At 34.9% G+C, this 22,401-nt stretch overlaps 1 protein-coding gene across 1 annotated transcript in view; it reads left to right on the forward strand.

Moving 5' to 3' along the window:
* LOC107599142 (nitric oxide synthase, brain) overlaps positions 1-22,401 on the forward strand; it is a 57,408-nt gene that overhangs the window by 32,372 nt on the left and 2,635 nt on the right. Inside the window, exons 12-27 of the mRNA XM_016290652.1 lie at positions 731-925; positions 1,342-1,427; positions 3,235-3,379; positions 6,427-6,531; positions 6,788-6,846; positions 7,088-7,204; positions 8,728-8,902; positions 9,809-9,947; positions 10,402-10,480; positions 11,803-11,996; positions 15,668-15,837; positions 17,480-17,690; positions 19,831-19,918; positions 20,002-20,123; positions 21,193-21,341; positions 21,629-21,823. Coding sequence (XP_016146138.1) covers positions 731-925; positions 1,342-1,427; positions 3,235-3,379; positions 6,427-6,531; positions 6,788-6,846; positions 7,088-7,204; positions 8,728-8,902; positions 9,809-9,947; positions 10,402-10,480; positions 11,803-11,996; positions 15,668-15,837; positions 17,480-17,690; positions 19,831-19,918; positions 20,002-20,123; positions 21,193-21,341; positions 21,629-21,823 — 2,229 coding nt within the window. The remainder of the gene's footprint in view (positions 1-730; positions 926-1,341; positions 1,428-3,234; positions 3,380-6,426; positions 6,532-6,787; positions 6,847-7,087; positions 7,205-8,727; positions 8,903-9,808; positions 9,948-10,401; positions 10,481-11,802; positions 11,997-15,667; positions 15,838-17,479; positions 17,691-19,830; positions 19,919-20,001; positions 20,124-21,192; positions 21,342-21,628; positions 21,824-22,401) is intronic.

The following is a 22,401-nucleotide window of genomic DNA, read 5'->3' on the forward strand; positions in this document are numbered from 1 at the left end:
GATTTGTCGTTGTGTTTTCTGACTTGGTATTTTGTTTTCAGATTTGTCGTTGTGTTTTCTGACTTGGTATTTTGTTTTCAGATTTGTCGTTGTGTTTTCTGACTTGGTATTTTGTTTTCAGATTTGTCGTTGTGTTTTCTGACTTGGTATTTTGTTTTCAGATTTGTCGTTGTGTTTTCTGACTTGATATTTTGTTTTCGGATTTGTCGTTGTGTTTTCTGACTTGTTATTTTGTTTTCGGATTTGTCGTTGTGTTTTCTGACTTGATATTTTGTTTTCGTATTTGTCGTTGTGTTTTCTGACTTGTTATTTTGTTTTCGGATTTGTCGTTGTGTTTTTTGACTTGTTATAATGTTTTCGGAATTGTTTTTGTGTTTTCTGAATTTTTATTTAGTTTTTTAGATTTGCATTTGCGTTTGTAATTTGTTATTTTGTTTTCAGAATTGTGATTTGTTTTGCACTTCTCGGCCACCGTACAATATACTTGCCAAAAAATACTTTAGAATATTAAGTAACCCCAAAAACTATAATCAACAATAAAATATGTAACTTTTCATTATTTACTTGTTTAAAGAATCAGTTTTTATAGTGTAGCTGTTGTATTTTTTGCATGAGGCGCTGCTTGACTAGCTTCATCAGAAAGGCCATACTGGTTGATTAGCTACACAAGCTGCATTTAATCTTAGTTTTGGTCTGATCTGGTCTCACTCTTTCCAATTTTTCCTTGTAGGTGTCAAAGGTTACCATAGTAGACCATCACTCAGCCACCGAGTCCTTCATAAAGCACATGGAGAATGAGTACAGAGTGAGGGGAGGCTGCCCGGGTGACTGGGTTTGGATAGTGCCGCCCATGTCAGGCAGCATTACACCTGTTTTCCACCAGGAAATGCTCAACTATCACCTCACACCTTCTTTTGAGTACCAGGTATGTATTTTGTCCAGTTTACATTAATATCAAGATTTTGATTTTCACTAATGAGTACAATCAAGATTTTTGTTAATTTGCAAATAGCAAAAACATCTTTTTGCAAACTTGTAATGGTGACGTTTAATTCTTAAGCCATACTTAGAATGGATGGATGTAATTGTGTTAAGTAAGGTAAACAAGGTGGCATCTATTATAAAGAAAGAAGCACAAACACTTTTCAAGCAAATAATTTCACAAAAGTAAACTGGTTTGGTTTAAATGATAAAATAGTAAATATACAATTCAATTTCTGGGTTTTCTGGGACTCTTTGCAGAACTCTGTTACAATCACTTGTTCACAATCAGCCTGTAGTTCTCATAACTAAAATATGCTCTGCTACTTTCTCTTGCTCTCTCTTTCTTTCACTGTCCAGCATGACCCGTGGAACACTCACGTGTGGAAAGGGATGAATGGAACGCCCACAAAGAAAAGAGCAATTGGATTCAAGAAACTTGCCAAGTGAGTGGGTGAAGAGCTCGAGACCTTCTACTGTTTGTTTTTGTCTCAAGCACAAAGTGTGCATTGAGTTGAACCTGTATGGTGCTTATGAAGGCCAGCCGTCTTCAGTGCTCAACCTATTTGCCAGCCTTTTGTTGTAATTATAACCCGTAGCCTGGGAATTTCAGCAGGCGGTTGTGTTAATGGCTGTTTAAGAGTGCTTTCCACCATATTTTCCCTGTTATTATGCTGTGAGTCTAACTCACTGAATCACACTCAGGTTTCTTTCAGTGCCCCTTCAGCGTTCAGCCTCTGAGCTATTACAGTAATTGCCCGCAGGATATACTGTAGCTACGTTTGTGTGATTGTGGTCTCGGAAATGAGGGGAAAGTGTCTGTCAGTGTGTTGAACTCTCGCTGAGAGGTGGTGGAAGAGATCATTTTCAGGAACGCTGTTGCACATTTCATAATCGATGAGATTTTTAGTCAAGTCAAGTCGCCTTTATTTATATAGTGCTTTGTACAATACAGATTTTTTTCAAAGCTAATCCGCAAAATAACAAAATCAATTTTGCATACTTCACGAACACATTCATATTCTGCTGTAAAGCATCTCTAAAAAGATAAAGGTTCAGGATACCCATGAGTCCTTAAAAAGTCTTAAAATGTCTTAAATTCATTTAGATCAAATTAAAGGTCATAAAAAGACTTGTATGTTACAAGAAAAGTCTTAATGATCATTTTTAAAGGTCCTAAAGCAATGACTGTGATACAACTTAATGGAATTATTAAACTTCAGAAGGCTGTGATTTAGATCAATGTGAGCACTGCATGTTTTTAAGCACTGTTAAATTATAACAATGTTTATGGTGATTATATTGTAATATGTTGTAGATGATTGTAAGAGCGCATATTTTTGTCTGGAAGTGACTGCATTTGAAAATAAGAGCCCCCGCATATTCCAGGCTTGTTTATTTTCAGGATTGGACCTGTTTGGTCATGTGTTTCAGTTCCTGTTTTGCCTTATTTGGTCTTGTTCCTGTCCTTGTTTAGTTTGATTATTAATTGATTCCCCACACCTGTCTGTCCCTCGTTATCCAGTCCTTATAAGCCCCAGTCTGTTCAATTTGTATTTGTTGGTTCTACTTGTTGTCTACGTGTGTTGGCTCAAGCGCCTTGTGGATTAGCCTCTGTGCTTCCTTGATTAAAGACCGTTCTAGTTTTCTCGTGCCTCCAGTGTGTTCCCTCAACAGCGTAACGTGACATTTATAATTAAAAGTCTGACATTATGTCTACTTTCCCCTTGTTATTATAGGCATTTAGATACACAAACTGAATCTGGATTTTATTTGATGTAAATTCTTGCGACTTCTCTCTGGGCCGCCCATCACGAGAATGAAAGATTTAGCATATTCAGTATATAGGTTTTATTAGTATCGGCACAATAATCTGTAATCTCTCTTTCCACAGATCATTATTATATCAGCGAAATCTAATATCACTCTACGCGTGTATTGATATATTGGTATATGAACCAACATCAGTACATATGTTTATATTGAATAAAAGTATAAAATGTATATTTATAAAAGTATAAAGTATAATATTCTAAGGTGCATGATGTTTTTTGAGCTTGTAACAGTTTATGAATAAAAAAAAGATCTTAAAAGCCTTAAATTTGATTTTAAAAACTCTGCTGATACCCTGTAGTGTCAATATTCATCTCAAGGCAGTTCAGTGTTGATTCAGTTCAGTTCAATAACTGTGAAGTTCATCCATTTATTGCAGCAACTCTTCTTGCATCTGACATGTTTGTGTGCAACTTGCAGGGCTGTGAAATTCTCCGCCAAACTCATGGGACAAGCCATGGCCAAGAGAGTCAAAGCCACCATCTTGTTCGCCACAGAAACTGGGAAGTCGCAGGACTATGCAAAAACGCTCTGTGAGATTTTCAAGCATGCATTTGATGCCAAGGTAAGCCCATTGTTCTTAAACCGCAAATAATATATTGTTATCTGTGCGTGATTCTTAAAACCCTTCCCATCTTCTATTCATCCCCAATGAATGCCTTCAGTGGATTTGCACGTAAACATTGATGTAAACAAAATGACAAAGAATATTGACATAAGACAACAAAAATCTCCCTTTCGAGAAGTCGTGGCCTAATGGTTAGAGAGTCGGACTCGTAACCCAAAGGTTGTGGGTTCGAGTCTCGTACCGGCAGGGATTGTAGGTGGGGGGAGTGAATGTACAGCGCTCTCTCCCACCTTCAATACCACGACTGAGGTGCCCTTGAGCAAGGCACCGAACCCCCAACTGCTCCCTGGGCGCCGCCGCATAAATGGCTGCCCACTGTTCCGGGTGTGTGTTCACGGTGTGTGTGTTCACTGCTGTGTGTGTGCACTTTGGATGGGTTAAATGCAGAGCACTAATTCCAAGTATGGGTCACCATATTTGGCCACATGTCACGTCACTCACGTCACTTTCAATTCAAGACTGCAGATTGCAGAGTGAGCACACCAAGGTGTGCTATGCGATGGCTTACACAGATGCGTCTTTTGCCACAATTACTTTTCCTCCAATACCATCAAATTCCAAAAATCAAATCGAGCTGTTGGTTAAGATAAGATCCCATTACACTCGAAACTATGTGACCTATAAAAGTATTGAGTTGATCATGTATTTTGCCTTGGGATAGCAGTTAAATGCAAAGTTATTTTTATAATCTAGCAGAATAATCAATCTCGTTCATGTGCGCTTGTTATTACGTGATTTACATGCAGATGACGCAGATATACCGCTTCTCTCTCTCTCCTCATGTCCTGAAGGCATTTGCCCTGCCACACGCACTGATGCGTCTTTTCTGTTAATTGTATCATGGCGCATTAGCTGCTCGTTAGGCGCGGTACGAACTGTTCAAATCCCTCTACACCCCTTTTGGCGGTACGTTAGGATCAAGAGATAACGTGCCTCCCATTCTTGATGCACATTGTGTGGTTCTCGAAAACATTGCCTAAAATCTCTCCAAATGCTGATCTAATATCCAAACTTTTGCTCCTGGCCTAGAAATGAGACAGAAAAACCAATCACATCAAAATGGCCATGTCTAGTGGATGAAGCGTTATATATGTTTTCACAAACAGTGCAAATAACTAGATTACATGCTTGCTGGTGCAAAAGTGGCCACTGTGATCCTTGAATGTTTTAGGTGGTTGCTTACTGGCCCAAGTCAAGAAAGTCCATCCACAAGTGTAATATTCTGAGTGATAGACAAGGCTTGGGTCCCTACTTCAGTTGTCATAGTTCAAACAGACCAGTGTAATACTTAGGGTTTGTGATTTGAATGAAGTGTAAGTGAATGCCTTAGTCTTAACAAGTGCACCTTTTAAGTAAATAAAATGAAAGTAATTTTAAGTAAATAAAATGAAAGTAATGCGAAAGAGCCATGGCCTAAGCAGACATGTTGCTGTTGTTGAAAAATGTCTAAAAATAAAATGGATAGATGCAAGGGCTTTTTAGAAGGTTTCGGAAAGAAATGAATACTTTTGTTCAGTAAGGAGGCATTGAAATGATCGAAAGATACAGATATTTATAATGTTAATAAAATAAGTGATTCAAATAAATACGGTTCTTTTGAACTTTCTTTTCAACAAAAAATCCTGGAAGAAAATGTATCACTATTTCCACAAAAAAATTAATAAGCACAACTTTTCAACATTTATAATAATCAGAAATGTTTCTTGAGCAGCAAGTCATTATATTAGAATGATTTCCAGAGGACCATGTAACACTGCAGACTGGAGTAAATGATGCTGAAAATTTTGCTTTGCGTCACATGAATAAATTACATTTTAAAATAAATTCAAATAGACAACAGTTATTGTAAATTGCAATAATATTTCGCAATATTACTGTTTTTATTGTATTTTGCCAACCCCACGGTAGTGTGTTAAATATATTAATAAGAACATATCGTTTCTGTCAGGCGGAAACCTTCCAAACCTGCTATTCTTCAGGAAAACCCTGTAGTTTTTGAATAATTAAACACCACATCATCAAAGTTTGTACTGTGGCTTTACATATGATCAGACACTTGCATGAGTCATTATTAACATTTTAGCAAAATCAAGTACAAAAACTGAATATTTGCAAGTTTTTGACCAGCGACTGTTGAAGAAACATGTTTTTTCCGTCATTAGAATGGTTACATGTGAGGCAGTAACTAAGAGCACTGAATTATGTTTTCATCAACTTAGTTATTGCACGTTTATTGTAGCTATGCGAGCGTTAATTTTTTTTTCCTGATGTTGAATACATTTGGCCAAAATCTCATGTTATAAAAGATGAAGTGCTATGCAAAGGCTGTATAAGACATGATTAGACGGCAAAAGCAGAACAAAGACAATCTTCTCTGCTCCTCAAATACACAAAACATTAGCCTTTATAGACATTATAGTGTTTCTTTAATAAATAAAACTGTTGTAACTAGTAATTCAAGCAGCCAGTTCTCTATTTACCCAAAGATGTAGGCAAGGACGTGTGGTGGAGCTATGAGGTTTTGCTGACAGTTGTAGGAACCGATGGAGTTACAAATTTCAGTCACAAGCTCTTTTTAATACTTTTCATTGGATGAATATTTACAAAATTCACTCTCAAAACATAAAAAGTGACCAATAGAACTGATTTATGAAAAATAAATGTTGAGGTTTCTGTCTGACAATGACAGTATATTTAATAATCGCATTGCCCCAAAAATCCCATACTATAATGTGAAAAAAATTACTGAAGTTTATTTATTTTGAATAATATTCCAGTCACATTCCCTAACTCTCTCCACTGTCTCCTCTCTCTTATGTCTAAATAAAAAAAAGTCATAAAACTACAATAAACTAATAAACAACAACAAGTACTAATACAACTATTGAGATGGATGATGTTTGTACTGAGGTTATACAATCATGTAGATGTAGCCGCACAAGCAAGTTGTCATATGTATTATGCTATATTATTTGATAATGCAGGTGATGTCCATGGATGAATATGACACCGTCGATTTGGAACACGAGACGCTTGTGTTAGTGGTGACAAGTACGTTCGGCAATGGGGACCCTCCTGAGAACGGAGAGGTGAGTTATTAAAGTAGAAGTTTGCTTTAGCGCACTAGTATTTCAATGAGCACATCATTCATTTTGTTTTGCTTTGAATCAAATTGTCAACACTTAGAATGTTCTCATCATGATGATAAAGGACTTCACACATATACTGTACAATGGAGAACCTGCATTATGCTGGTAGGTCCTGGTTGAATTTGTGATTGAGAACATGCGTGGGAAGGGCCAGTAACTTCTCTCTTGTTTTTCTTTCTCCCCTTTTCCACTACAGAAATTTGGTGCGGCACTGATGGAGATGAGACATCCCACCACCAGCGTAGAAGACCGAAAGTGAGTGTGTGCGCGAGTGGAGACCCGAGCGAGTGATTTTCTTCTCGTCCTCCCACCCATCTGCTTTCCCATAATTCATTTTTTTCAGTGTTTCAGTTCACACACCTACTACTAAGTCTAACATATATGCAACAGGCACACACATTAACACGTAACATGCATTTCTTCTCTCTTCTTTACGCTGGAACCATTCACATAAACACACACACAAAAAAAATCTCTCTCTCTTTCTGTCCCTCAGGACGTACAAGGTGCGTTTTAACAGCGTCTCTTCATATTCTGATACCCGCAAATCCTCCAGCGACGAACCTGAATCCAAAGCCAACTTTGGGAGCACTGGACCACTTGCTAATCTCAGGTACTGTACTGCCTGTATTTGGAGAAAATATTCAACATTTTAAAAACATGTCTGGGTTATTCCACCTCAAAATCAAAAGAAGGAAAAAAATCAAAATCATGCCAAAAAGTCGTTTGATTAATTATGCCACAATTCAAAATGTTTTTGCATTAAAAAAAGCACAAAGCATAAGCATATTTCCTCCCAGATTCTGATATATAAAATTATATATGAAATGTACTTTATTAAAATAAATTATATTGCATATAATATTATAAATAAAAAACATTTTTATTTAAGAAATAATGTATTTATTATGTGAATTTGTATTGTACTGGCTTTAATTGATAACTGATTTCAATAATTGAACAATAAATAAATAAAATTACATTACAGTAATTCAGCCAAAATGTTTTTGCAGTGCAAAAATTCTTAATGGTCCTAAAGCAGACCTAAATTTAATTAAAATTAATTTTCTTTATGGAAAATATTTTTACTTGTTTTCTTATTTTCTCTTGTAATATTTTTCTTTTGATTTTGTGGTGACTTGAACTTGTTTTTATAATTTTCTTCTCTTTGGTTTCTTCCAGTGTCTGTGTGATCCCTCTGGATTTCAGTCAATAATTATTATTATTAATTTTTTTTAGATAAATTATGCCACAATTCAAAAACGTTTTTAATGCAAAAAGGCTTAAAATGGCTTAAATAGATACATGATTTCAATGACAAACAAACAAACAATAAATAAATAAATAACCACTGTAAAAAATATTCAAAATAACTCAAAAATGTACGTTCAGTTGCTGCCTTAAATTCTTAAATATACTGTACATTAAATTAAATTACATTAAATTGACTTAAAAATCAAGTTGAATTTGAAATGTAAAAAGTTTAAATTGTCCAACTTATTTTGATGAGTTAAAGTAATGTAAGAACATACGTTGTCATGCTTTACTGATCATATAATTTTTTTTACAGTGAGGGAAAATGTTGCAACGCACATATTCTCAATGGTCTTAAATTAGGCCTACATTTCTCAAAATTAATTTCTTTATGCAAAATATATTTACTTGTTTTCTCATTTTCTCTTTTTTCTTTTGATTTTGTGGTGACTTTGATTTGATATTCTCCTATGTGTGTGTGTATTTGGTTTCTTCCGGTGTCTTTGTGGTCCCTCTGGCTTAAATTGAAGTTCATCAACTTCTTGAAAACTAAAAATACAAAGAGCAAAAGAACAGAGAACAACCATCTAAAAGAAGTTTAGTTTGAAAAGAAAATCCATCCTGAAGCAATCAAAAGAAATTTCACACTTTTTGCAAATCAGCTCTGACTTGTGAGCTTTGTACGTATGTATGCATGTGCACATGCTTGCGTAACATCCTCTCTGGCCTTGAATTTCATCCTTGTTTAGTTTTCATAGTTTCAGGATCAAAGCTCACAGCCCCTGGCCTGATGTCCACAACCACCCCACTCTTAGAATACGCTTCGTTTTGTTTGTGTTCATGTGCTTAAAGTGTTTTCAACACTCTGTTTCTCCCATGCAGATTCTCTGTGTTTGGCCTTGGCTCTCGGGCATACCCACACTTCTGTGCGTTTGCCCACGCAGTGGACACGCTGTTCGAAGAGCTCGGTGGGGAACGAATCCTGCGCATGGGAGAGGGAGATGAACTCTGCGGCCAAGAGGAATCCTTCAGAACATGGGCCAAGAAGGTCTTCAAGGTACTGCCATAAGCGAACAGTGGGCTACAGTCACTACTTTGCATGTATTGTTTTTAAAATGAACTACACTGTAGAAACTATTTGTTGTCACCTATTAAAATCAAAATTAGGTTTATATTGGCTATCAAGTTTAGATTTGCAAAAAGTATTTATATTATGGGTTGTTCTTTACACAAATGTATATGATTTCAGAATTATAATTTTTTTAACCTTATTGTCATTGTGTGCACTGAAAAAAATTATACTACATTTTTTTAAGGTAAGTTGTTGCAAACAATTTATTTGAGCTACATTTAAATAAAACAAAATGTTGAAAGTTAGTCAGCTAAATTTGTTTATTTAAATTTAGCTAAAATAAATTGATTGCAACCACTTTCCTTAAATGTTTTTAGTAAATTCGATTAATAATTTTTTTCAGTGCAGAGTACAAGAACATACCTCACAAATAGTAATAGACTACTATAACGATAATTATTTTGCCCTTTTTGGGGCTTTATAATCACGGATTCTATATTTGAAAAAAAAAAAATCAGCATTTGTTTTTGTAACAAAATGCAAAAATAAATAATTGCAAAATTTAAGCTGTTATTTAAAGAGCTTGTTGGTGTAGTCAGGTTGATTCAGTTGTACTGTATTAAATATATATTTTTTACCTAAATAGAAACAGTTAATTTGGATAAAAAATTGTTATTATGCATATTTAAATTTACACATTTTACGCCTAAATGATATATTTAGTGTATATTTCTTGTACTGCACTTATACTTTTCTTATTTATTATTATTATTTTGTTTTTTCATTGACATTTTTAAGGCTATAAAACATTTACAGTGTATGTACTGTGTATATACCTTTTATTTATTTTTTTAAATGCTTTTAAATGAGTTTTTATCCCATTTATCCCAGGCTGCATGTGACGTTTTCTGTGTCGGCGACGATGTTAATATTGAGAAAGCGAATGATTCCTTGATTAGCAACGATCGTAGCTGGAAGAAAAGCAAGTTCCGGATGACATACACGGCGGAGGCACCGACACTAACGCAAGGTACATTCATCAAGGAATGACTCATCATTTCAGAAAGCTAATAAGCTTTTATCAAATTAAATGATGTGAATGGCCAAGTTTTTTTATCGCCTCAATTTATGACGCATGCCAATTGACTCTTAAAGGGACTGCCATTTTAGTGGCTCATTAGCTTGACACGAATTGTCTCAGCGCCGTGTTAGCATTACCCAGAGGATTGTAAACACTTCCTTATTCAATTGATTAAAGTGTAAACAATGCATTTAGTGCTTTCAAGCCTGATTTCCTATATCACTGACTTTTTACCATTGCATCTAAAGTCCTCGAAATTATCTTGAAATGGGCGGCTCGGCTCCATCGTGAGTTTTATAGCAAATGAAGTTGTAGGGCCGCTAAATTGCCATTTGATGTTTAATATGGTCTAATTTCACACAGCATGTTTTAACTGTTGATTGGTTTCTGTGTCCACTCTCAGCGCTTTACAGCATCCATAAGAAGAAAGTTTATGGGGCCAAATTTCTGATGAGACAGAACCTACAAAGTGCCAGATCGAAGTATGTTTTTGCTAATATTCTGTCTAATTTCTAATTTTCTCAGATTAACATTCATATTAAAGTCTTTGACATTAAGTTCTGCCTTAAAAACATTTGTGACCAATTCAACTTAGCAATCTACCATCATTTTCTAATGTTTGTCTATGGAGGATTGGTGTGTTTGGATGGCTCTAAACTGAATTTTACATAAAAGTAAATAAATACATATATATGGTAAAATACTGTATTAAACCCTGAGGAGTTAAGAAAATCTGTAACAGAAAATACATTTGCTTCTAGCTAAATTAATGTCGATAACAGAAGTGTTTTTTTATAATTTGTATCTTGAGTTTTTATAATGTTACTTTTAAATTAGTGCTGTCAAACGATTAATCGCGATTAATCGCATCCAAAATAAAAGTTTTTGTTCACATAATATACTGTATATGTGTGTACTGTGTATATTTATTATGTATATATAAATACACACACATGCATGCATATATTTAAGAAAAATATGCTGTTTACATATAAAATAGATTTATATATAACATAAATTCGATGAATATAAATATATACATGTAAATATTTTCAAAATATATACGGTATGTGTGTGTAATATGGTAAAATACTGTATTAAACCCTGAGGAGTTAAGAAAATCTGTAACAGAAAATACATTTGCTTCTAGCTAAATTAATGTCGATAACAGAAGTGTTTTTTTATAATTTGTATCTTGAGTTTTTATAATGTTACTTTTAAATTAGTGCTGTCAAACGATTAATCGCGATTAATCGCATCCAAAATAAAAGTTTTTGTTCACATAATATACTGTATATGTGTGTACTGTGTATATTTATTATGTATATATAAATACACACACATGCATGCATATATTTAAGAAAAATATGCTGTTTACATATAAAATAGATTTATATATAACATAAATTCGATGAATATAAATATATACATGTAAATATTTTCAAAATATATACGGTATGTGTGTGTATTTATATATACATATTAAATATACACAGTACACACACATATATTAGGCTATGTAAACAAAAACTTTTATTTGGATGCTCTCATCTTTTTAAGTGGGAGAACTTGCACAATTGGTGGCTGACTAAATACTTTTTTCCCCACTGTAAAAATGGCAGATAAAATGCTTTGCAATGTCACACTTCATTCCAGCCTATTCTAACAAAAATACCTAATGTGGGCAAAGCTTAGCAAAGGGCCAATTTCTCTTGTGTATGACTATACAGTATATTTTATAATCTCTTTAAGAATGACTGCAACTGTTTAATATTAACATGTTTTCTTACTTCCTGTCTACTAGCCGATCGACTATATTTGTGCGTCTTGATGCCAACAACCACGAGAGCCTGAAATACTTGCCTGGTGACCATTTAGGCGTTTTCCCTGGCAACAACGAAGTTCTAGTTATGACTCTTATTGAGAAACTGGAGGACGCACCGCCTGTCAATCAAATTGTGAAAGTGGAGTTCTTGGAAGAAAGAAACACAGCGTTGGGTAACTATGAGTTTTATTTTCGTCATCATGATAATATGCAAATATCTGAAACTAATCAAAAATATTATGATACACAAAAAAATTAAGTATTACAAAATAACATTCTAGCTTCAAGCATCTTATAGGCTTAAATTTCATATTTCTTGCAAATGTCAACAAATGAAAAGCAACTTTCCAAAATAACTTCAAACATCTGCTTTGCTATCTTATGGAAAGTGACAGCATCTACATAAAAATAATCTAAAGCTGACATTCAGAGGAGAGACGTGATACCTCTAGTATTTCATCCATACAAGTCTGCCAGACCCCCAATCAAATATGATTTTGTGAACACAGAGCAAAGGATGGATATGCCATTGTCTGCCGAACAATGTGTTCATCAGGTATTCTGGTGTTCATGATGAGCCAAGGATCAGGGTAACCTGGTCCATAGTGCTGCTCATGTCACATTTACTGGAAAGTGAGCTAGCTTTGACTAGTAACACTTACCATAAAATGACAAAGGCAACCATAGTTTCCACTTGGATACTATATTAAAACAGTTACTGAGTATATCGTTTTATAAAATGTATATACTATACATTTTATATTTTATATATTAATTAATTAAATTATTTATTTTTAAGATGAAACAAGCTTGCACTGATTGGTCACTACCATGTATTTACAGTATTGATTATGCTTAACCGACAATGTGTCATATGAATGCATATAAATGTTTCTTTCTGAACAGTTAAAAATGTATAAAAAAGGATTTTTCTTTAACTTCACCAGCTTATTTGATGTTTGCATGCAACAATAAATTCAAATCTCATGTAAATGCAATTCTTTTGCATTGTTAGGCTTTTATAATAAGCTGAGCCTTGATAGTTATCAGTGCAGTCTGCATGTAAGCACTCATTGCAACATTTACATACTGAATTCTAATTATTATTCAATTGTAAAACACACCATTTAAAAACCACATGACAACTTAATCGCTTGATTTAAAGGTGACATATCATGAAAATCTGACTTTTTCAGGTTTTAAGTGCTATAATCAGGTCCCTGGTGTATATATCAACCAATGAAACGTGAAAAAGATTAACCCAGTAACTTTGTTTTGGTAAGACTTTTTCTGCAAGCGTCTGAGAAAACGAGCGCGTCTGATTTCGCTCCCTTGGTGACGTTTCAAAGGGATCTCATTATAATATTACCACCCCTTAATCTGTGAGTTTCCACCCACGGCGCCGCTACTGTGTTTTCGCAAGCGACAACGGTGTACCAGCTCTAATGCCATGGCAAAGGTTTGAGCAAAACATGCTAACTGGTCTGTCTTTGGCACAGATGAGCACAGAACACTATTTTAGAGTCCCAGCCTCAGAGGAGACAACAGAGCAGTGGATTTATTGATTTATTTACTGTATATTGCTGCTGCCACACAGATCTAATATAAACATGTGATTCATTTCCCAGCAGTTTACCTTCACAGACATAACTGACTGTTTTTGTAACTCTTGTGGGTTTTTAATTTAAACTTGTGTGTGAATGATAACTTAGTGTAGTACTCACATGCTGTGACAGCCACTTTCTGTCCGTGTGCTTCGGATGTGTGCGCTCAGAAAACCGTATATCAGAAGTTTAAACTCATATGGTTTAAAACGCATGATTTCAGCACGATAAACATGATAATCAGATGTTTTTTAGCAGGTACAAGCTGTAATGGCGCAACTCTGTTCTGGAAAAGGGGGCGGGGAGCAGCAGCTAATTTGCATTTAAAGAGTCAGGCACGAAAAACAGCGTTTTTCTGCTTCCACTCAAAATAGGCATTTTCAAAATGATATAAGAAATGATCTGTGGAGTATTTTGAGCTGAAACTTCACAGACACATTCTGGGGACACCAGAGACTTATATTACATATTGTAAAAAGGGGCATAATATGTCTCCTTTAATGTTAAAGAGTGAATGCAGGATTGATCTGCTGTGGCTTCATTATGATCTATGACAGAGATATTTAGATTAAATAGACAATTTTGGCATCCAGAACTTCACCCGCAGGGACAGATTTTGATGCTGTCATGCTAAATATTTTCAGAAATATCTCTCTGGATACTTTAAACAATGTCATGGCAATTCTTTGCTGGGGGTTCTGTAGGATGTCCCTTTTTATATTTCTTTGCTGTGTTAAAGACACTGCATATCTTTTTGCAGAGCTGTACATGTACAGTCTATCAGTTTTAATGATAGGACCTACTTGTCTTTTAAAAAGGTTAGCTCAAGTGAGATTCCTCACCTTACCTTGTTGAGAAATATGTCAGGATGACTGAAAACTGGTCAGTGACCTTTAGAGAGGGAAAATGAGGTTGCTGCAATTCTTTCCCCTTTATCTGACAATCTTTACAGATGAAGTCTGCATTATTGTGGACAAAAGAGGTATTTTAACAAAAGTAGATGCATTGGGCACATTATCAGTGTACAGTTCACCCAAAAATAAAAACTCATCCACATGTCGTTCCAAACACATATGACTTACTTTCTTCCATGGGATATACAAATGGCAAAGAAAACGTGCCTTGGCACATGATAAAACAAATCACAATAAAAGCAGTCCAAATGACTTGTACTTTATATTTCAGGTCCTCAGAAGGCATATTATCAGTTTAATATGAGATAAATAGGTCAAATTTAAGTCATTGTCCACTATAACTCTAAAATCATATTTGCATTCATGAATGTGTGAATGTCACATCAAGTTATACGGCAATGATGGCAAACCTCATTCGTTCTTAAAGTATGAATATGCAAAAGTAAGAGTGAGAGTTGAGAGAAAAAAGGCCAGATTTTCAGGTAAATTTTCAGATTTTTCCTCACACAAACCTATATCATATGACTAAATTATAGTGCACATGTCATATTGACATCTTTTATTGTGCTACTTTTGTCATATTTGGAGCTTGATATCCATGCATGTCGCCTTCATTTTTTATTGTATGGGAAAGAGGACTTCCACTGAAGAAAGACGAAAATTTATTTTCTATCCATTAAGCAATTTAAAGTTTTGCAGTACACTCTTAAAAATAATGGTTCTTTATTGCCATCTAAGGTTCCATGAAGAACCTTCAGCAGAAGCAATAAAGGTTCTTTATTCTGTTCTTTAGATTATAAAATGTTCTTCACACTAAGAAAAAAAAGCTTTTTTGAAGAACCATTCATTGAAAGCTTCTTTGAGAAACATTAAATGATGGTTCAAGGTATCACAGCAAAAAAAAAAAAAATTAAAATTGAAGAGTGAAGTCCATGTAACACACAGTTAAGGTCAAAAGTTTACATCCCCCTTTCAGAATCTGCAAAATGTTAATTATTTTACAAGATTCATGTAACTTTTGAGTCATTTTTATAAATTCAACTATTATTTTCTTTTGTGGACTATATGTAAACATGTTTTATGTGAAATATCTTATTCAGGTCAGTACTAAATAAACAATAACATGCATTTTGTATGATCCTTCTTATTTTGGTAAAATAATTAACATTTTGCAGATTCTGAAAGAGGGGGGTGTAAACTTTTGACCTCAACTGTATCTGCTGCTAGTCAAAACATGAGTAAATTACTGGTTCAATCAGGATTAACCCGAAAAATCTAGTTCATATCTGCATTCTTAACCAATCAGAAGCTCTTTATCTTCTGCAGGTGTGATAAGTAACTGGACGGACGAGAGTCGTATTCCACCCTGTACCATCTATCAGGCTTTCAAATACTTCCTGGACATAACCACCCCTCCAAGTCCCCTGCTACTGCAACAGTTTGCTCCTCTAGCGACTAATGAGAAACAGAGAAAGAGACTAGAGGTGCTCAGCAAGGTAAGAAAACACTGAATAACTGCACACACTCATGCATTTCCCTAATTATCATGTAAGACATTTATGTGCATCAATACAAGCCGTGCTAAAGCTCAGTAATGATCTAAGACCCATTTCCACCCACTTCTTCTATATAAGACAAAAGGCGTCACGTCGCCACATGCATCCCTTGCTTTTCCGCCTCAAATCGGCAGTAATTGTCTCAGTTTGATAACTTATTAGCTCTGAAAATCAACCCCCTCCTCCCTACTTCCTTTTTCCCCCTCCCATGCCTGTTTTGCGCTCTCACACGAGCTTCTCAGTGTCAAGTGAAATATTTCTCTTTCATTGCCTCCCACTGAAACACTCAGTGCAATTTTTCGTAATGTTGCTAAAAATGGCTGCTTAGTTAGTGAGTCATCCTTTCTGGTTCAAATGATTCTGATGAAGGAATGGCGTGAACTAGAGGAGAAAGACAGAGGGACATTGACACATTCTTTCCAGACTTTCTTTCAACTGAGTTCACATCAGTGAGGATGGCAACTTCCCACAGTTTCTCTCTGCTTGTTTGAAATGATCATTTTGTATATTTTAAGCACTTGTTTGGATTACCATTTAAAAGTTTGGGTTCGGTAAGTTTTTTTTTATGTTTTGTTTTTAAAAGAAGTCTCTTATGCTCACCAAGGCTTTAAAACAGTAACATATTATTATGATTTAAAGGAAAGTTTTTTCTATTCGAATATATTTTAAATTTAAATGTATTTATGTAATGACCAAGCTGAATTCTTACGAAACTGTTCTGTTATGCTGATTTGTTCTAGACAGATTGCTTTTGTTGTTATTATTATAATCATTGAAAACAGTTAATATTTTTATGGATACTGTTATACATTTTTTATTTCAGGATTCTTTGTTGAATGGACAGTTTAAAAGAACAGTATTTATTTTTAAATGGAAATATTTTGTAAAATTATAAATGTCTTTGCTGTCACTTCTGATCAATTTAGTGTCCTCGCTGAATAAAACTACTCATTTCTAAAATTCATTTTCATCAGCTTTTCAGATTTACAACCATAAAGGTCCTTGCCATTGAGTTTTCTGTGTATCATTTAGTTATAATTACAATGTTCAGGTTTTTCAGGAAACTAAAATTCATAAATTCAAAGATGCATTGTCAAAAACAATAAAGTAGTAACGGTAGTGTTTTGTTGTTCTTTAAGTTATAGTTCAAGTTTATTTAAGTCAGAAAACAGAGCAAGTAGTCTGATATGGTTAAAAAAGGATCAGAAAAGGAAGTATAAACTGCCGTTTCTTGACCCTTTTTGTAGATTGACAGCTCTAGTTAAGCACTACTTTGTTTTATGAGAGAGAACAGCCTGGACATAAAATTCAAAAAATGGAGGTGCATAATGGCGAGTCAACGGTGACAGAATTTTCTCTTTAAGGAGAGATCTGAAAAGACCTTTCTGGCTCCTTTTTACGTTCACGTGACTAACCTGTGTTGACAGGTTTTTTTACTCGCTCGCTTCTTACTGTCAGTTCACGGCACAAGGTGCTTGCAGAATGTTTTGAGCGATTGCCATTCATCCAGAGCTCATGTGCCAAACCAGAGCTACTGGGAACGTCATGATGATGTTATATGCTTCATTCTGTGTCTCCTCAGGGTTTGCAAGAGTATGAGGAGTGGAAGTGGTACAATAACCCTACCATAGTGGAGGTGTTGGAGGAGTTCCCATCCCTCCAGATCCCCTCCACCCTTCTCTTGACCCAGCTGCCCCTCCTACAGCCACGATACTACTCCATCAGCTCCTCTCCAGACCTCCATCCAGGAGAGATACACCTCACTGTGGCGGTGGTGTCCTATCGGCCCAGAGGTAAAGAAAACAGCAGATTGCTAAGGCATTGCTCTTTCATCGCTTTCATTGCTCAGCTCTTAATTTAACTCTTAGTTATGTTTCATTTACATAGGAGCTTTATATCATAAGCTACATATGAGCTTTATAAGGTTAGGTTAGGTTATCATCTTCTTTATCTGCATTTAAAGGGATAGTTCACCCAAAAATGAAAATTTGATGTTTATCTGCTTACCCTCAGGGCATCCAAGATGTAGGTGACTTTGTTTCTTCAGTAGAACACAAACGAAGATTTTTAACTCAAACAGTTACAGTTACAGTCTGTCAGTCATATAATGGAAGTGAATAGGAATCACGGCTTTGAGAGTCAAAAAAAACATACACAAACAAAACCAAATTAAACCCTGCGGCTCGTGACGATACGTTAATGTGTAAAGACAAGAAACGATCGGTCTGTGCAAGAAACTGAACAGTTTATATCATTTTTTACCTCTGATGCACTGCGATGTCTGAACTGTCCTGAGCGCGTTCGCGTCTTCTTCAGCCGGCGCGTGACGAGTCTATTTTTTTTGGCAAATAAACATATTAGAATGATTTCTGAGGGATCATGTGACACTGAAGACTGGCGTAATGATGCTGAAAAATTTGCAAAATAACATGTTTAAAAATATATTAAAATAGAAAACAGTGATCGTAATTATACTTGCTGCTGTTACTGAATTTTAATCAAATAAATGTAATCTTGGTGAGCATAAAGCCCTAAACACACTGCACGATTTTCGGCTGTCCCAGACGATATATTGGCATCGTGAAACAACCGTGGCGATTTCTGTAATCGTGGCTCTAAACGGTGCTCCTGTGTCGTACAGTGAGAGAGGTTCAAAGACGGTGGTTGTCACGGTCTTGCGACCAAAGACAGCCTACGATACAGAATGATCATCATACAGTGTTTGCTGGTATGTTCCACGTTCACTGACCAACCAATAAAAATGCACATGAAATTAACGCGACATTGTGCTAAAACATAAAACTGCTTACCGCAAGCTCTAATCCTCTCCTCTTTCACCACTTTTTTTTCAGCACACATAAAAAATACAACTGCTAAAGTGTGATTTATCATGCTCTTTTTGATGACGTTTATTTTTCTATAGTAACGTGCGTCGTAGCGTACGAGTCAATAGGTGTCATCACCGTACAGTCTACACACATGTCGTAGCCAAGTTTATTAGATCCATGTCGCACAGTGTGACATGCAGTGATCTTAAAGGATTGCTAAAATCGTGCCGTGTGTTTTGGGCTTAAGAGACAATAGTATTTTTGCTTCATTTTGCTTTATTTGGCTTGATCAATATGCAGAGATTGACTGATGTAGTAAGTGATGTAAGAAGTCTTTATTTCAGAAGCCTTCTCTTTGACAAAATCTAGTCACTGGTAATGGTCACCGGAGACATGTTTGAGATGCTGTTTGTACCAGGTGTTAACGGTAATGCGTCTCTGCCTATCACTTCAACACCAGATGTTCAAAACGGGTGTAAATAAGAACTGATGCTATGTTTAACCAATGCAATCCACTTCAAAGTGTTAAAAACGTTTCAAGTGCTTCTCTGTCACTCGTCTCAAACCGTGAGAGTCACGCTAAACAGCCTCTCACTTTCAACAGTTACAATGACATACGGCCTGAAAACTCAAATTTCCCCAACAGTGGTATGGTGTGAATAATTGGGTGCTTAATAAGAGACTAAGAACTTAATTAGCAATTTGACTGAAGTGCCTAATCTGTATTGTCGGAAGAGAAACTGGGCTGGTTGTCCGTGGTAGTAGTCTGATTCTGACTGTTCATCTAATAGCTGCTCATTTATTTTAAAGATAGGGACTACATGAAAATTAAATGATCAAATGAATTCTAGATCTGCTCATTTGCTGTTAAGCCTTTCTAGTTAACATGCACGAAAGAGAAACTGTGATCTAATCTCTCTTACACATTTTAAATGCGTTGTAAACATGTAATTATGTGCATAATGGCGTAATTGGCGGCTAAAATATAGCAATTTCTTTCCATTTGAAGCAAGTGATGTCAGCCCTGCGCAGTCCTAAATTGCTAGGCGTTAGATCGCTGTCAGAGGGTGTCAGGTTAAAGGATTATGTGTTTTTTTCCGGCTAGATGGAGAAGGTCCTGTGCACCACGGAGTGTGTTCCTCCTGGCTCAATAGCTTGGAAGAAGGCGATGCGGTGCCATGCTTTGTCAGAGGGTAAAGCATTTATATACTTCTCAAATATGTCCACTGATGGATGTTTTCTTTGATGAAATTAAAGGATGTATTATCTGTTTCAGGGCTCCAACATTCCGTATGCCAAAAGACAACCAGGTTCCGTGTATTCTGATTGGTCCAGGCACTGGAATTGCTCCATTCAGAAGCTTCTGGCAACAGAGACTGTATGATATTGAAAACAAGGGTAGGCTTTTGGTTCCTTCTGATTTTAAATTGTGCATTTACATTTACAGTTCTGAGAAAGGAAAGTGTCATTTGTTTAAACAATTTACAAATTTATCGAATGCATTTATAAGTGTTTTTCTAGAGTAATAAAAAATGTATGTATCCATCCATCTAAAGTTTTTATTTTATGTAATTTATTTGCTTGAAACTTACTTGAAACTCAAATTTAAATGATTCATTTAAATGTCCAGTTCTGAGAAAGGTCTAGCATTTTTATTGATTTATTAAGACATTTCAACACTTTTTAAGATATCCGTCTAAGCTTTTATTTAGTTTATTCTTGTAATTGCTTGAATGTACAAATTCATATTTAAATGGTTCATTGAAATGCCCAGGTCTGAGAAAGGTTAATAATTGTTTGATTCATTTATCTAATCCAGTAACATTACAGCAATGTTTGCTAGGAAAAAAATTACAAAAATATAAAGTACAGTTTATCGTGTGTGTGTATATATATATATATATATATATATATATATATATATATGAAGAGTTCAGATGCAAAAGCCTCTAAGTGCCATCTGAATGAGCATTTTTAATCAGGCTCCTATGTTTAGGTTCAGTAATTTTACTCTAATGGCAATGTATAGGTCCTTTTCTATGCAATTAAAGTGAAATAACTGAACATAAATATAGGAGCCTGATAAAAATGCTTATTTTATATATATATATGAAGAGTTTGTGCAAAAACAGATAACTCCGTTTTGTTACATTTTCAAAAATCATGTTTTTTATTATGTAATCATGGTTTTATTGTGTTTTATTGTGTTAGTTAGCTGTAATATTTAGTTATTTTTTAACCTAATCAAAATAGCCCAACTGCAGTTTGAATTAAATTAATTTGAATGCACAATGAAAAAAACTGAGTTATCTGTTTTTACAAATGAACTCTTCATATATATATAATACTATTTTTTACAATAATAATAATTTGTATATAATTAAAAAAATTACATGTACTTTCACTAATATATTTTGGCATTTGTCATTGAGTTTAATCTTAATTTTGGCATGTTTTATTTAATCAGGAATCAAGGCATGCCCCATGATCTTGGTTTTCGGTTGTCGGCAGTCACAGATTGACCACATTTACAAGGAAGAGACCATCCAGGCCAAGAACAAGGAAGTGTTTAAAGAGCTTTACACCGCGTACTCCAGAGAGCCTGGGAGACCAAAGGTTAGAATATGATGCTTTAGCAAATATTAGTGAGGATATTTCAAATCCATTTATAATCCAGCATTAGTGAGGGTTTAGCTAGCTGCTCAAGTGAATCATAGAGATTAATGGGAAAATTAAAAATGGACCTTTGTGAAGAAAGTCTTTGATTTTTTTTTTAATTCAGCAAGCAAGGCAAAGCATTTCTGACTGATCAAATAACAGTGGAACCATGCCATGTGGCTCACAGACATCTATTTAGTCTTTTACCTCACCATTTTTTCTTTTTTTTCAACTCGTCCTCTCAGAAATACGTCCAGGATGTGCTTCGCGAGCAGCTGTCTGAAACAGTGTACAAATATCTGCGAGAAGAAGGAGGACATATCTACGTCTGTGGAGACGTCACCATGGCCGGAGACGTACTGAAGACAGTCCAGCAGATCTTTAAACTGCATGGAAACATGTCTCTGGAAGATGCCGGCTTCTATATCAGCAAACTAAGGGTTAGATCCCACTTTTTTCCAAACTTCATACTGTAGTTAATGCTTTTTGGCCATTTATTTAAAACTGGCTCTTCGTATGCAAAGGTAAATCAAGTACAAGGCCATCTGTGAAGTTCCAGGTTCCACTTACTTTATTTCTTTTTTTATTTACTCATTAATTATTTTTAATTATTATTCTTTATTATTATTATTATTATTATGCTAAATATTGTTCTTATTTTATATACTATTAACCTAGCGCCATAATTACACACACACACACACACACACACACACACACACACACACACACACACACACACATATATATATATATATATATATATATATATATATATATATATATATATATAAATAAAATGAAATGGTATTTTACATTAAATTACATTACATTTTACGTTACATTTATAATTGTATGATTAATTAATAATTTATCAGCAAAACTAAAGGTTTGATCCCACTTTTTCCCAAACTTCACACTGTAGTTAGTGGTGCTATTCAGCCACTTTTTTAAAAAAAAAACTGACCCTTAGTTTAATTTATTTTATATATTTTTTTCTACATATATATTGTTCAAT

The sequence above is a fragment of the Sinocyclocheilus grahami genome, unplaced genomic scaffold, assembly GCF_001515645.1.
Source record: "Sinocyclocheilus grahami isolate Dianchi unplaced genomic scaffold, SAMN03320097.WGS_v1.1 scaffold261.1, whole genome shotgun sequence".
NCBI classification, from domain to species: Eukaryota; Metazoa; Chordata; class Actinopteri; order Cypriniformes; family Cyprinidae; genus Sinocyclocheilus; species Sinocyclocheilus grahami.